We start from the raw sequence: 14,685 nt of genomic DNA on the forward strand, positions 1-14,685 counted from the left end.
CCTGGAGGTGTTCAAGGGGGGATTGGACGTGGCACTTGGTGCCATGGTCTAGTCATGAGGTCTGTGGTGACAGGTTGGACTTGATGATCTTTGAGGTCTTGTCCAACCTTAGTGTTACTGTGATACTCTACTGCTTTCTCCTGCATCCATGAGACCAAAATAGCACCTGGAAAGAGCACATAGCAATAGTGACAGAGTAGTCATGTTTGATGGTATGAAGTCATTTTCTAAGCTTTCCAAATGATTCACAGGACTTGCAATTTTTACTACATGAAGTCTCACCCAGCTTAATATGAATTCCAACCTCTCCAGCTCCAATGGTAACAGGAATAGCCATAGGACAAGCACTTGGTTTTGAGCCAAGCTGAATACTGCACTGACCATGAAACTTCAGTTTTCAAGCTAGCTTTGCTGAGGCAGCCTGTAAATAGAGGAAGATAGCAGCATGCTGCTGAGAGATAACATGAGCAGCACCAAGAATCCCTGCAGCACTCCAAGCTGGGAGATGCCCTGTACAACATACCCTCTTTTGCAGACAGAATGTTTAACCACCAGGTCCTGTCACTATAGCTCTGTCCTAGCTAACAGAGCCAGAACCCATCCTTCCTCTGGCATTCTGGTGTGAAGTGTTTGCTGCCTGGCAGGATGTGCAACCAGGTATGGCTAAGCAGACACTGCATAAGCCAGGCCTGCTTGTAAAGAAAGCACAATGTAACACAGGTCTGTAGAGGAAGAAAATATGCAACAAGTTTTATTCAGCATAAGTCCACCAGCACAAAGATTACAGGAGTTAGAAAGTGCATTAATAAAAGCTAGTCTTTACCAAAAAGAAAATATATTATTGATTCAAAATATCTTACACTTGAATGATGTAATAACTTATTCTGGGCACCTACTGATTAAGAGAAATACCAAGAGAATGGCTGCTTCACAAGGAAATCTAAACTTCCCCACTGAAGTCTGAGAGTTTAGTAGAGATCACTGAGTCCAGCAGTCTTCCTGGCTTTCTGCATTAACGCCCTCAGCTGGAACTGCTTGCGAGACAGAAGACGTACGTGCTGCAGGAGGAAAGAATAAGGAGAGCTGGCTCTTGGCAAGGGTTTGATACCATTGTAACTACATTGCCATACACATTCTCAAAGCATAACACCTTCCATGACCCAAACAGGATGTTAAGTTTTCTGGAAACACTAAACACATTAGAACACAATACATACATACATACATAGACTAAACCAGGTTGGAAGAGACTAAATGATAATTTCTTGGCTTAAAATGACTTGCAGATGCAATGACTATGGTGTATTTTTTGGGTGATTTTAGGTATTAACTCTGCACATAACTCTCAAAGAAGGAACATATACTGTAAGGTGAAGCCAGACTGATGCATTTCCCATCAGGCACAGCACAATGCTTGTAACAGTAGATAAACAGAACTAGCAGGCTATGCAAGAAGGAAGTTAAAAGCTTCTCTGTAGTGCGCTGTACACTGGATGTTTAAAGCAAAGCTTAGGTGGCAACCTGGGCAAAAGCTCAACTGTTAGAAAAAGGAAGGACCCATGTTACCCAGTGGCCCCAGTACAGACTATGAACACTTCTGCACAGTGACAACATCACCCTGACATACAAATGAATACTTCTATTCCATGTAAAAAAAAAAAAAAAGGTTTTTAATCTTTTCCAAGTAACTTGGTTTTAAGTCTGGTTTTTATTTCATGTGCCATCACCACGCACAGAAGTCCAAATGGAAGGGGATTAGATCAGACATGAAAACTTTCAGGTATTAAGGACAGCAAAGAAAGGGAACAAATTATCTAAGATCTCTGCTAGAGACCCCAAACCAGCTGGTTTTCCCTGCTACCCCCTTATGATTCTAACACTCCATTGGCTGCCTCAGCAGAGGCTTCCACAGGCTGTCTCAATATTCCAATCACCCTTACAGTTAGTCTCTCCTGAAATCAGCATGCAAGCCCAATGGAAAGCTGATGATAAATGACTTTGTCTCCATGCTGCTTTTCCAATTGGTCTTTTATCTTAATCCTGCAATTCCTTTTTTGAAACTTACATTCATCATATAACTATTCATGTTCTTCAGTGAGCTGATCACTAACATTAATAAGCTGAACAAAAGAGTTCAAAGTCCCTGAACACATTTAAAATGAACAAAGTACAAATATCCCAAGAAACCTACCTTCAAAAAGACATCTAGATCTATCACTCCACGTCTCAGTGCTTCTCCAAGATAGAAGATGGTGTCTTCAATTGCATTTTCCTCTGCATATAAGTTCAGGATCTGCTTGTAAAGTGGTGCTGTAGGAATAATAACTTCATCTATGTCATTATTTTCTGACTGGTTTTCCATTTTCTCTAAGGCAGAACTGAGCTCCTCATCCTTCTTCTTGAGAAGTTCAATGTTCTTGTCAACTTCAGCCTAAAAACAATGAAGATGTTTACTTCTAAGGTCACCACTGACATCTTTCATAAGGAGGATGGGGCAACAGTGGAATACTGTTCCTCTACTACTAGCAATGACACCTGTAAGACACATGCAGCACAATGCATCTTATGGTCACTGCTGTGTCTGAACACATGCCCCTCAACTGGGAAAGAGAATATATATCTCATAGAATCATGGAATCAATAAGGTTGAAAAAGACCTGAGAGATCATCAAGTCCAACCTGTCACCCAACACCTCCTGACTACTAAACCATGGCATCAAGTGCCACATCCAAACCCCTCTTGAACACCTCCAGGGAGAATGACTCCACTACCTCCCTGGGCAGCACATTCCATTGGCCAACCAGTCTCTCTGTGAAGAACTTTCTCCTCACCTCAAGCCTAAATTTCCCCTGGCACTGTTTGAGACTGTGTCCTCTTGTTCTGGTGCTCGTTGCCTGGGAGAAGAGACCAACCCCCACGTGGCTCCAACCTCCCTTCAGGTAGTTGTAGAGAGCAATAAGGTCTCCTGTGAGCCTCCTCTTTAGCATTCCCATTATGCTTCATAATTACTTGCATGCTTCTGTTCACTACTAGGAACATTCAGATCCAGAGCAGTGTTTCATCTCAGCTTACCACTTCTTGGTCCAAACGAGTTACCATCTCTTCCAGTTTCTGGTGCCCTTTCTTCAGGTCCTCTTCTGTCCGCTTCAAGGCGTTGAGCTCAGCTTGGGCACGATCCATTTCTTCTTTCATCCTCCATCTCAGCTTATCACTGACTGCTGAGATAAGAGATGCTCGAATGGTATCCTCACTGATAGTTCCATCTCTGCTGGGCCCTGCACAAGAAAATTCACAAGCAGAAAATGAAATCTCTCCTGCACTGGCTTCAGTGTAAAGCCAGCTTGACACCAAAGAGTACTTCAGCAATACAAGATGGCAAAATAGATTGTTCCCCATCATAGTTTTCAGCAGCAGTGAAGAGACAACAAGGGACAAGCATTTTATTCACTGGTTAGGACATCCTGATTAAGGCAAACAATTGTAAATATACCTGTTCCAAATCAAAGCAAAAGAGGTCTGATTTCACTTCAAGAACAGCAGTGTCATGATTTCAGTCATTGCTTACTTTACAAAATTAACTATTCCCTAACAATAAGCCAGAATCATCCATCAGTTCTGCATTGCTCCCACCCCAATATCCCTCACTCTGGGAGGTTTTATACAAGGATCACTTTAATGGCAAAGTAGGACTGAGAAAAATCAAATCAAATCAGAGTACACTTAACAATGCAGGTTTACACAGACGTGCCAACAGATAGGAAGGCACATATAAATACAGCTCAGACAGATTTAATGTATCTTCTTACAGAGCATGAACCCCTAGCATTTTCTGCCACTTCTATAATTAGCCCAGCTTGGGGAAGATTTTATGGCACATAGTGATTGAATACACAGAGCACTGAAACCCTTAACCTTTACTAGGCAGAGTCTGGTTTCAGAAGTGACCTTACAGAGTCATCAAACCAGCTGCATCAGAAAGGTAATTAATGGCAGGTGATTGAACAGAAAAAGGACTGTTTGAAAAACCAGCTATTGTGTAAAACTTAGGCTGCTTTGCTACTCACCAACAGTAGTCACAGGGGGCTGAGAAGGGTAGTACTGAACGCTGGTTGTTGCTGGAAATGGAACACCACCCGGGTAAGGATAGTTTGGGAAGCTGCTTTGACAAAGAAAAGATACACCAACGTTATGTAACTGTTTGTAAAACACCATCCAGGTACATTGACTTTGAGAAGATAAGAACAGTTAACAGGATGACTGCTGAACTGCTTTAGGTAAGCCTAAAAATGTGCCAAATAGGGCTGCAAGATGAAATTCCTTCAGAACTTCTTAGCCCTGCTCTGAAGGATGAAGGAAAGCAAAACTGCTAACTTGGAACTACTGTGAGACAACATAACAGGACAGTCTGCATAGCAGATACATTTGCTATGACTTACAAGCATCTGCATGCAGCTAAGTATTAATTATGGCTATAAGCAAACCAAATGGTCCAGGAGAACAGGCAAAATATCAAAGTAGTACAATCAGTGACTCTCCAGAGAACTGCAGACTTAGTTCTTAAAACCTTTCTGCTCATTCATAAGTGATTGCATAAAAAGTTCTTTGGCTGGTTATTTGTGTACAAGCATTAAGAGCACTTGAAATAAAGATATTTAGGAAGAAAAAAGAAATGCCCTAAGAACTTATCAAACCCCTATTTGTCACTGAGAATCATAGAATGGCAGGGGTTGGAAGGGACTTCTGAAGATCACCGAGTCCAACCTCCCTGTCAAAGCAGGATCATCTAGGGCAGGTCACACAGGAATGTGTCCAGATGGGTCCTGAGAATCTCTAGAGAAAGAGACTCCACAGCCTCTCTGGGCAGCCTGTTCCAGTGCTCCATCACCCTCATTGTAAAGAATTTTTTCCTCAGCTTGAGGTGGAATCTTCCATGTTCTAGTTTGTATCTGTTGCCTTCCTAAAATGTAACATTCTGCCTTCCTAATGCTTACAGGAGCTTAAAATGTGGATGATGAAGATAATGATTATTATTATTTAATTAAAAATGCTCTATATTACAGCAACTCCTCAAATGCTCCCCACAAAATCAGGACATAAGCATATTCACAACAAAAAGGGATTTACTATGATGTGAAAAAATGTAGGTACCCACTAGGAGGCAGCAATCAGCATCTGGCTGTTTGCTAAAACAGAACTACAAGTCTTCTGGAATAGCTTTATTCTCAACTATTACATGATGTACTTAAAGAACAAGTCTTGGTTTGTATTAATGAAAACCTTTGAAAACCATTTTGTGCCCTTTAAATTCTCTTAGGGTGCTCTGAATGAAGTCCACATTTATGCTGGAGTCAAGGGTTGTATTAATCCAGCAATTCAGTGCTCTGAGTTGCCAATTACCCCAAACAACACTAATAAACCCCCCTTAACTGTCAGGGTACATTTCTTTCTATCCCATGTAAACATATGAACCTTATAAACCCAAGTCTGTGAAGGAAGGTAACATCTGGCAGCTGGGCAACAATTTGCAAAGCATGTTTATCACCCAAGTACATTGTATGTGAAGCAGGCAACACCGAGCTAAACCTTTCCCTAATTCTCTTTGGCTGTTCACAAGAATTCAGTCCTCACTTTCACAACCCCTGCTGACACAGCAATTACACAACAAATCTACCATAAGAAAATGTGACTAAGAGTGGATACTCTTCACTGAAACTCTCTTCTATAAATGAGGATGGTTTAGAGGGGTTCTTACCTTGGGTTTGGAGTGCTTCCTGCTGGATAGGCTGGTATTCCACCTGCAATGCCTGGCACATAGGAACCTAAACAAAAGAATCATTTTGCCTGGTTTTACTTTCCAGAAGTTTCATATCTATTAAGATCACATATATAGTAAACTGCATTAAGATGCTTTTCAAAAGGTCTCTTCCAACCTGGTGTGGTCTATTCTATTCTAAAATATACAATGCAGGCCATAGTCTCTACTAAAACTGTACCTGTACTGACACCCAGTGTTCTTGGAACATCAGAAAAGCAGATCACCTCGTGCTCTTACAGGTAGGCTAGAGCTGGACAAGCTAAAAAGTCCCAAATGTTTACCTTCAGCCAGCTATCCCTAATGGTCCCATTTATGTTTTCTATCCTGTTTCTCATGTGTTAAGAAACCAAGACTTCACAATTTCCAGCAGAAACCATTTTTGACTAATGAACAGTACTCCACCTTCTCAGATGGAACACTATGATCTGATTAAAGCTGCATTGCAATGAAACCCAGCACTGTATTCCTGGGATTTTCTGTTTCTCACTTCCCCTTTCCCCCCTACCATCTATTCCAGTCTTTAAAAAAAGAATGCCACCAGAGGTCTAAATAAATAAAATATTTTAGAAGTCTTGAGAATTAAAGAGATAAACAAACAGTTATCTGCATAATCATCATCTTTTTTTTCAGGGTAGCTCTGAAAAGTCACTGGTTGTTCTGAAGGACCTAGGGAAAGCTGTTTGTGTGCTTTGTTTTGTTTTGAAATACAGTTATCTGAATAATCTTTTCTTTTTTCAGGATAGCTCTAATAAGTCACTGGTTGTTCTGAGGGACCTGGGGAAAGCTGCCTGTTTTGTTTTGAAATACAAATGGAATTTTTCCCCTCCCTGCCAGAAGCCAAAACCCCACATTCTTCCAACAAGAGTTCACAAGGATGAAGTACAGCACAGGTGGATTCCTGAGCCAGCAATATAGGAAGTCATTCTAGAGTAGAATGCATCATTTGTTGACAAACTACATGAAGCAACAATCACTTTAGGATATTATTATGAGCAACTGTGGAAATTAGAAGCCATGACCACTTACTAGTTGGTGGACCTGTAGCCTGGTATGGTGAGTAGCCTGATGAAGCAGTGGGCCGAGAAAAGACCGGAGGCTCCTCAGCAAACACAACAATCATCACCTGGATCAGCTCCAGCAAGTCTGACTGGGGCTGTGAGGGTAAGCAAAAATCAAAAGATGGGTGATTTTGCCACAGAAGAGTTTCACAGGCTGCAATAACAAAGTGATGCCATTCCATCAGTTCTCAAAACCCAGCCTGTTATTTCTGAGGTTTAAACAAACAAACAAATGTGTATATTGAACTTCCTTTCTGGATTTCTTTACACACACCAAAGGCAGCCAGCTGCTATTCAAAACAGTAGAGCAAAATACAGCTGCACCAGCATTTACACTCAGAATTAATAGGGCAGCACATGGATCTGTAGCAAGTGTAAGGCAATAAATGACTGAAGGTGACTGTGCAATGATGAATTACAGTAATGTTTAAAATCCTTAAACCCACTCTCCAACAGGAAAAAAGTACAGGTCATTAAGTTTTCAGACATTTAAAGTTCATACAGCATAAAGCTTCAGCAATCTGAGAATTTCAAGTTCCCTATACTTACATATTTCCACTCATGCAGATAAGGAAGATAGATCTTTCCATTTGCATCAACATGCTTCCCAGTCTTTATTGTCATAGAGCTCGTGGGTTTCACAAAACAGATTGGGGGGTTGAAAGGGTATGTGTCCAGCAGCCACAAGCAGATTGGGATGTTGTATGTGTTACCTAGAAAAGACATTTGCAAAGATTTTAAGAGTTATTCCACTATCCTCTTGCATCCAGATTGATGAGAAACTCATAAACCAAATAAATTCAACTGCACAGAGTTAGAAGCTGAAGCCAAAAATCTACTAGCAACACCTAAAGTGCTCATAGTTACAGAATCACAGAATTGTTAGGATTGGAAGGGACTGCAAGGATCACCTAGCTCCAACCCCCCTACCACGGGCAGGGACCCCTCATTCTAGATCAGGCTGCCCAAAGCTACAACCAGCCTGGCCTTAAAAACCTCCAGGGATGAGGCTTCCACCACCTCCCTGGTCAACCTGTTCCAGTGTCTCACCACTATGGCCAGGAACTCAACATTCCTCAGAACAATTTCACTTGGATCCATAATCACCATTGTGCAGAGCTGTACAACACTGAAGCAGCAAAACTCAACATTAAACTTTTATCCAGCAGCAAAATAGCAAAGAATTTCTTTAAAACATTATACTTTTGACAAGTGCAGGATTTCAGGAAAACAGTGATCACAGAAGCAGTGAAGTTGAGCTAGGACAAATCTAAAGAGCTTTTCATGTAATTTGGGACAATAATGCTGCTGGTGATCACAATAACAATTGCATACCTCTGTAAGGCACAGGAATGGTTCCACTGAGGCTCATCAGCTCCCTTGATGAGCCATCATTAAACACTGGAAGGGAACAAACAGCATCTTTAAAGCAAACATCTGCCACATTCATCTCTGCTCAGGTCATTCCCCACCTAAGCATTAGTGTGAGTTTTCAGAAGTGACAGAGACAAATACAGCTTGAAATGTTCTGCTTTAGTACAGTTAGGGACTAGCAAATGACTGTCCACAGTCAGGTAACTGCTTATGAATAACACATTTCTGAGTAAGGAATGACTAATTAGTGCTAAACCACCTTCACTGCAAATAAAACTGTTTCCTCACTCAGGGACAAAGTAAACCATGGTGGAATCACACAAAGTGCACATCACACAAATGGCTGCAAAGGTTAACTCAAACTTATTTAAAACACAACTGTCACTTCAGGATTACAAAGAATTCCCTATGCTTGCTTCAAACAAATATGTCAGTGAGAATACTGGAAATTACTGGGCCACAGGAATTTCTGACAGCATCACTAAAGGTAGTTTTTCTGACAGCATCACTAAAGGTAGTTTAACCACACAGCACCAGACTGAAGAGGAAGAAGTGCCAGATCTCAGTCTTAGTTCACAACCTGCACAGGAACCCTATCCTCAGTTTACTGAGCTGCTGAATTCAATTTTCTCATACTTTCAATCCAACAGATTATATCCTTGGCTCAGTAAATCCACCTCTGCTAACAAGGCTTTCACTTCCCTGACTTCACCTGCAAGTTGCTAGCCATGCTTCAAAGGTAGCTTATCATGTACAACTCTTTTTGTTCTGCAAAGGCAGGCAGAACATGCTGGGACTTAAATGGGGGTCTATACTTCATTATGAATATTAACCTGAAAACCATCTCAGCAGCAATGTAACCATTTCCTTGTTGCTCCTTTTACTGCTCCAAATAACATCAATTATCTGTAAGTGGTTCTATGCTCAGCCTTTCCCCAGCAGCTTAGTAAGAGTTAGGTAACACACAAAATAGGCTTCTGGCTGCAGCTCAGAGCTATCTGGGATTCTGATCCCTATCATTACACAGATTTGTGTACACACTACTCCAGCCACAGTCCTTTTGCTATGCTTTTTGATTTCTCCAGTCACTGCATCCATTTTCAGTTCTGTCACAGCTTCTGACTTGCAGCTACTCAAGTTGAAACTAGTTTTTCTACCTGTTTGTGTACCTTCTTAATGCTTCTCAATCCAGACCTAGAAAGCAGAAGACTATAAAACCTCTGATGATGTATTAGTAAGTTAAATTAGCTCACAGATGAATCCCACAGGTTGAAAGAGGTGGTCAGGAGGATGACCTTAGCAGCTATGCTGGTTCACTGTGTCTTGTGAAACCATGCCCTCAGGCCCTGGAGCTGACCCTAGGTATCATCTTTGTTTAAAGCACTCAAATTTACTCAGAGTCTTTAAAACAGCTAACAGTGACTGTCATGACTCATCTACATTATGAATCCCCTCATCCCAATTTTATAGACACCTGTTTCCTTCATACTCTTAAGGACTGCCACAATTACCTTAAATGACTTGTTCAATGATTTACAGCTCTTTCCAAAGAGAACTCTACAACAAAAAACCTTTGCATGACAGCAAAGCTGAACCTGTAAGACACCAGCAGTCTCAGCACACCAACTAACGTGACATCACTGAGCAACAAACTAGAAGTTAAGCTGCAAAAAGCACCATGTTTTTCAGCACATCACTCAATAGTATAGAAAGCTTATTTTTAGAAAGCAACTGTGTTTCTAAGGAAGTATTAAAGAGCAAGAAGAGAAGCTCAAATTGTTTTCTAGTTTTATTCACCTTTTGCCCCACAAAACCTACTAAATACATCTAAACTATCAGCAATTCAGTAACAGATTTTCCCATGCCCAGACTAACCATATGAATCCATGACAGGTTTGAGGTCCTTGTACTGAGTGATAACACTGGTTGTCTCCTGTACAGTTAGGTCTCTATACTTGTACTGGAAAAGAAAAGAGAAACAGTTACTTTAGACACTAAATTGCCAGTGTAATTTCATTTTGTTTGCTTTTACCCAACAGATTCCATTTATGAGAGTTCACACTGAGATATGAGCCTTCTTCTCCACTGTTATTTTGGAATAAGAATGTATTTCTTAACTGAACACTGCCTATATAAAACTTACCAGACTTTAATAAGCTGTTAAGATGCTTTTAGGGTCCCTATATCAAGTGATCTGGGGAAAGCTACTGCATTTTCATTCATGTTCTACCACAACCAATAGTATCTGAGAGAGGTATGTGGACTTCTAAAACCCCACACCTCCAAACAAGCACCAGTGAAATTCTGAACATGCCTGATAACACAGCTGTCTAGCATCTGAACCTCACAGATATCTTTCACAGCACCTTCCAAAGTATCACAGTATTTGACAATCACTGATGAGTGTTTTCATGTAATTAAGCAACCAGAAGCAGACATTACAAGGTAGAATATTCTATCAGGGATAATATTGGTTTCATCCCCTTCCCTTTACCGGGGGCAGGGAGTAACTCATAGCACAAACCTATAAACTACAGATACAGCACTACAGAATTTAACAGTCTCAGAATTACAGTTCACAGGCAACAAAGGAGATGTTCCTGGGCAACACTAAGCTGGTTTACCATATGGTGAAACTCTTTAGCCTTCTGGCCATTCCTCCTGGTAACTACCACTCAAAAGAAAAGCTAACAATGTTGGCCCTTTGCAATGCTTTTATTATCATAAAATGTAAAAGCCATTTACAATCTTCAGATCTCTTAGGGAACACAGGGAGCATCCTCTTGTTCAACCAAGACAAAGGGCCCAACACAATGAAATGGCTGATGCCCAACATCATCTAGACAAATTAATTCAGGCATTACCCAAGAGCAAAGTGTGGTGCCACAGCTAAAGGTCACTTTTACTAGGACAAACACTCATGAGTTGTGAGCTTTAGAAACTAACTCTTCTTCCTATTCTCTACAGAGATTGACATGGATGCTACTCCTGGGCATGGTAACTCTCAGTTAATGAGCAGAGGTGATTATGTGATGCCCCTTCCCAAAACACCACCTTAGTCTACAAAAAAGCACTTGTGCTTTGGGGGATGCTGTGACTTATCTTCCTGAAATGACCAAGGTAAAGCAGCCATACAGCCAGTCTGCAAAACACTGCTCTGTGGGAAAGCAAACAACCCCTGTAGCAGGGATGCATGTGCAGGGAGGCACCCGTGTAGAGGTCAATCAGTGAGTGGGCCAGGGCAGCCCTAGGATGCTACTGTGATGGAAGGCTGCAGCAAAACATCTCAGCCCCTTCTGGAAAGTGGGTGCAAGACTGGGAGCATGCAGGGGGACGTAACAGAGGAGAGACAACTTTGCTAACATTTGAGTACATTTTTCCACACCACCTAGCAGAAGCGAGAAACGTGGCAGGCACTGTAGAGCAGGGAGACAGAGGTCTGAGAAGCTTTGGTTAGGCCAGCCACAGACTGGCAGCACATACCCACACCACCAAATGTGTTACTACAGTACAAGTGAGAGCACGTCACCAGCTGCTTTGAAAAAAGGGGGTCTTTTTATAGGAGTGCACCTTATGGTGCAGGCTATGGGCTCAGGGAGACTGGCATAATCACTATCAAACCCAGAAATGGCTTCCACAACAGAAGCTCCTAACAGGCACATGGGTTCAGGGTCAGGATTTAACTCCACTTTTGGCACGAGAGTCTCGAGTCAGTTTAGTCAAGGAATAGGTAAAACAAGGCTGGCCTGCCCAGCAGACATCCTGCAAGACTGGTACACAGTGGTTCACAGGGCTGCTAAAATCCAGATCTGATTATCCAGGGGGCTTTTAGAAATTAGGCCCAGCTGAATTTTTTATTTTTTAATAAATGAATTCCTACTTCTCTTGAAACTAAGAAAAGGAGTGCTGCTGCAATTAGTTTTCACACTCGGTGCTGAAGAGTTATTTAGTAGAGGTAAGCTTGTAACATTCCAGCTACTGCTACAAGCAAAATGAAGTGCTGCATCAGAGAGGCTGAGGGAGCTGGGGTTGCTTAGCCTGGAGAAGAGGAGGCTCAGGGGAGACCTTCGTGCTCGCTACAACTACCTGAAGGGAGGTTACAGCCAGGTGGGGGTTGGTCTCTTCTCCTAGGCAACCAGCACCAGAACAAGAGGACACAGTCTCAAGCTGCACCAGGGGAGGTTCAGGCTGGATGTCAGGAAGAAGTTCTTCCCAGAAAGAGTGATTGGCCATTGGGATGTGCTGCCCAGGGAGGTGGTGGAGTCACCATCACTGGAGGTGTTTAGGAAGAGACTGGATGGGGTGCTTGGTGCCATGATTTAGTTGATGAGATGGTGTTGGGTGATAGGTTGGACTTGGTGATCTCAAAGGTCTTTTCCAACCTGGTTTATTCTATTCACTATCAATTTCAGTACTCAGACCCAGTTAAGCACACAACACCAAAGTTCTGTGTATTAAACTGAAGTACAAAGCAGTTTCTCCCAGTGAGAATAATGGCTTTTCTAGATTGTTTCATTGTTTAAAGCACAGAGTGTACTCTCTTGTGCTTACTCCTGTTTTTTCACTCTCAGGAATACTAGAACATGACAAGGTAATCTTCTCTTGTATTCACACAGCAAGTAGGTGAGCATTCCCAGGAAAAAGCATCTCCTAGGAAAAGACAAGATCCTCAGGAAAGACAAGATCCTAGTCATCTCTACAAAGGTGAAGCTGATTCAACTGAATTCTTAGTTCCTAAACTGTTTTCTCCTCCTCCATTCTCAGCTGGCACATGCATCCTCCTCACTTTACATATCAGGAAACAGATCACAGGGAGATGAAGCTTTTCAAGATCACTCAGCAGGTATGCAAGTTACATGAAGTGCCTATGTTCATTCCAACTAGGGTTTAACTCTAACTATTCAACATGGGAAGCATCACAACAGCTTCCCTTTGTAGACCAGAAAGTGCAACTATATTTGAAGAAGAAAAAAAAAAAAAAAAGATAAACACAGTAGTGAAAAGGCAATTTCATACTCATCAGCCACTAAGTACACTGCCTACACAATTGGAGCTTGCCTACACAAAATCAGACAGCAGTATAAAATGGGACAGTGTGGGGAAAGAGCATACAGGACTACCGTTAATTCTGTTTCTTCTGTAGCATGGCAATGAATCATTTAGGGAAAATGGATGTACACACAATCAGTGTGTCAGCCCTCATTTTCAAGCTGCCAAAGCAATTTGCTTAGGATTCCATGCAGGTTAAAGACCCTTTAGTAAGACTTCTTCAGTTTTGATCAGATCCTTGCCTATCACATTTCATTTTAGAATTGTGCAAATACAATGACTGCGTTATTAAAACTAACATCACCACCCAACCTTAAGCCATAACTCCCCCTACGTATTCAGCCTCAGGGGGTTTCGCTTCAAGGCGCTGGACAAAGCCCAGTTTTCAGCTTAAGAGCGGCACAGCTACGCATGGCTCTCTATGATTCGGTGATTAATGATTTACCTTTAAAGAGATTTTCTTGTTTCCTTAAAGAAGGGTCATGAAAATCCCACCCTCGTCCTAGTCAACGAAGTTGAACCCGCCCTCCACCTTCATTTAAATTCAAATGACGCTATACAACCCAATCCACACCGCAGCTCTGATTCACTTCGACGCACGACCACCTCAGCTAAGCAAATGGTTTCTATTCAGCTTTTACTTGGCAATACCCCAACCCACAGCTAAACTTTCGTAGCGGTACAGAGACTGACGTATTTTAGGCTCTGATACACTATACAGCCCTTTACAAAGCATACTTCCCTTTACAAACTAACTCAATTTACAGTCTCCAGGTGACCGGACACAGTCTTTCTACCACTGCTTTGCCTGGCCGACATCCCTAACCCCTTGAGCTCCCCGTAAGCTGCCGGTCCCGAAGAAAGCCGCAGGCCGGCGAATGTCCATGACCGTCTGTGAGGGAGGAAAGGAAGCCGACCGCTCCCGGGGACCAGCGCCTCGGCTGAAGGAGGCACAGGGCCGCGCTCCATCCCCGGCCCACGCCAGGCGCTTCGGCCCCAAGCCGTGGGCAGGACCCCGCTGCCCCCCACCCAGCTGAGACTGCCACCGCCTCGGCCCAGCGGCCGCCGGAGAGGGCGGCGCGCCCGATGCGCCAGGCAAGACGGAGAACAGAGGCGGCCCGCAGCCACCCAAGGCAGGCCAGCGGGGAGAAGGGGCTCTGGGGGTCCCCGACCGCGCCGCTACCTTGGTGAGCATCTTCTTGAGCTGGCTCTCGGAGACCGCCATGGCAGCCGGCCCCTCCTCCGCTCCCGGTGCCGCTGCCACACACCAGTCCGGCCCGGCCGCTTCTCCCCGCCCCTACATAAAAACAGGAAGCGGCTGCGTGCCCGCTTCCGGCAGCGACAGCCGCTTCCGCCCGGCCGTGACGGCACTTCCGGGAAGGGGCAGG

General features: G+C 43.0%; 1 protein-coding gene across 2 annotated transcripts; it reads right to left on the reverse strand.

Annotated features, from left to right (window-relative positions):
- Window positions 1-715: 715 nt before the first annotated feature.
- On the reverse strand, window positions 716-14,620 carry TSG101 (tumor susceptibility 101). 2 transcript variants are annotated; one of them, XM_054171979.1, is made up of 10 exons: window positions 14,481-14,620; window positions 10,124-10,208; window positions 8,210-8,275; window positions 7,424-7,587; window positions 6,843-6,969; window positions 5,754-5,820; window positions 4,066-4,160; window positions 3,074-3,276; window positions 2,192-2,431; window positions 716-1,058 (listed from the first exon to the last, which is right to left on the reverse strand). In XM_054171979.1, exons 1-10 carry the CDS (start codon window positions 14,520-14,522, stop codon window positions 969-971), a joined length of 1,179 nt encoding a protein of 392 aa, XP_054027954.1. In that variant the 5' UTR covers window positions 14,523-14,620; the 3' UTR covers window positions 716-968. The 2 variants fall into 2 exon arrangements, with proteins under 2 accessions (XP_054027954.1, XP_054027955.1); XM_054171980.1 differs by having other exon boundaries at window positions 717-1,058; window positions 4,066-4,157; window positions 14,481-14,619.
- Window positions 14,621-14,685: the final 65 nt, after the last annotated feature.

The sequence above is a fragment of the Dryobates pubescens genome, chromosome 22 (assembly GCF_014839835.1).
Source record: "Dryobates pubescens isolate bDryPub1 chromosome 22, bDryPub1.pri, whole genome shotgun sequence".
Classification (NCBI taxonomy): Eukaryota; Metazoa; Chordata; class Aves; order Piciformes; family Picidae; genus Dryobates; species Dryobates pubescens.

Coding starts and splice junctions, on each gene's coding strand:
- TSG101 (XM_054171979.1), bottom strand. CDS start 14,522: ATGGCGGTCTCCGAGAGCCAGCTCAAGAAGATGCTCACCAAG. Junction 10,209..14,480: donor TCAAGAAGATGCTCACCAAG/GTAGCGGCGCGG, acceptor TTTCTTTTCCAG/TACAAGTATAGAGACCTAAC. Junction 7,588..8,209: donor CATTCCTGTGCCTTACAGAG/GTATGCAATTGT, acceptor TGTCTTTTCTAG/GTAACACATACAACATCCCA.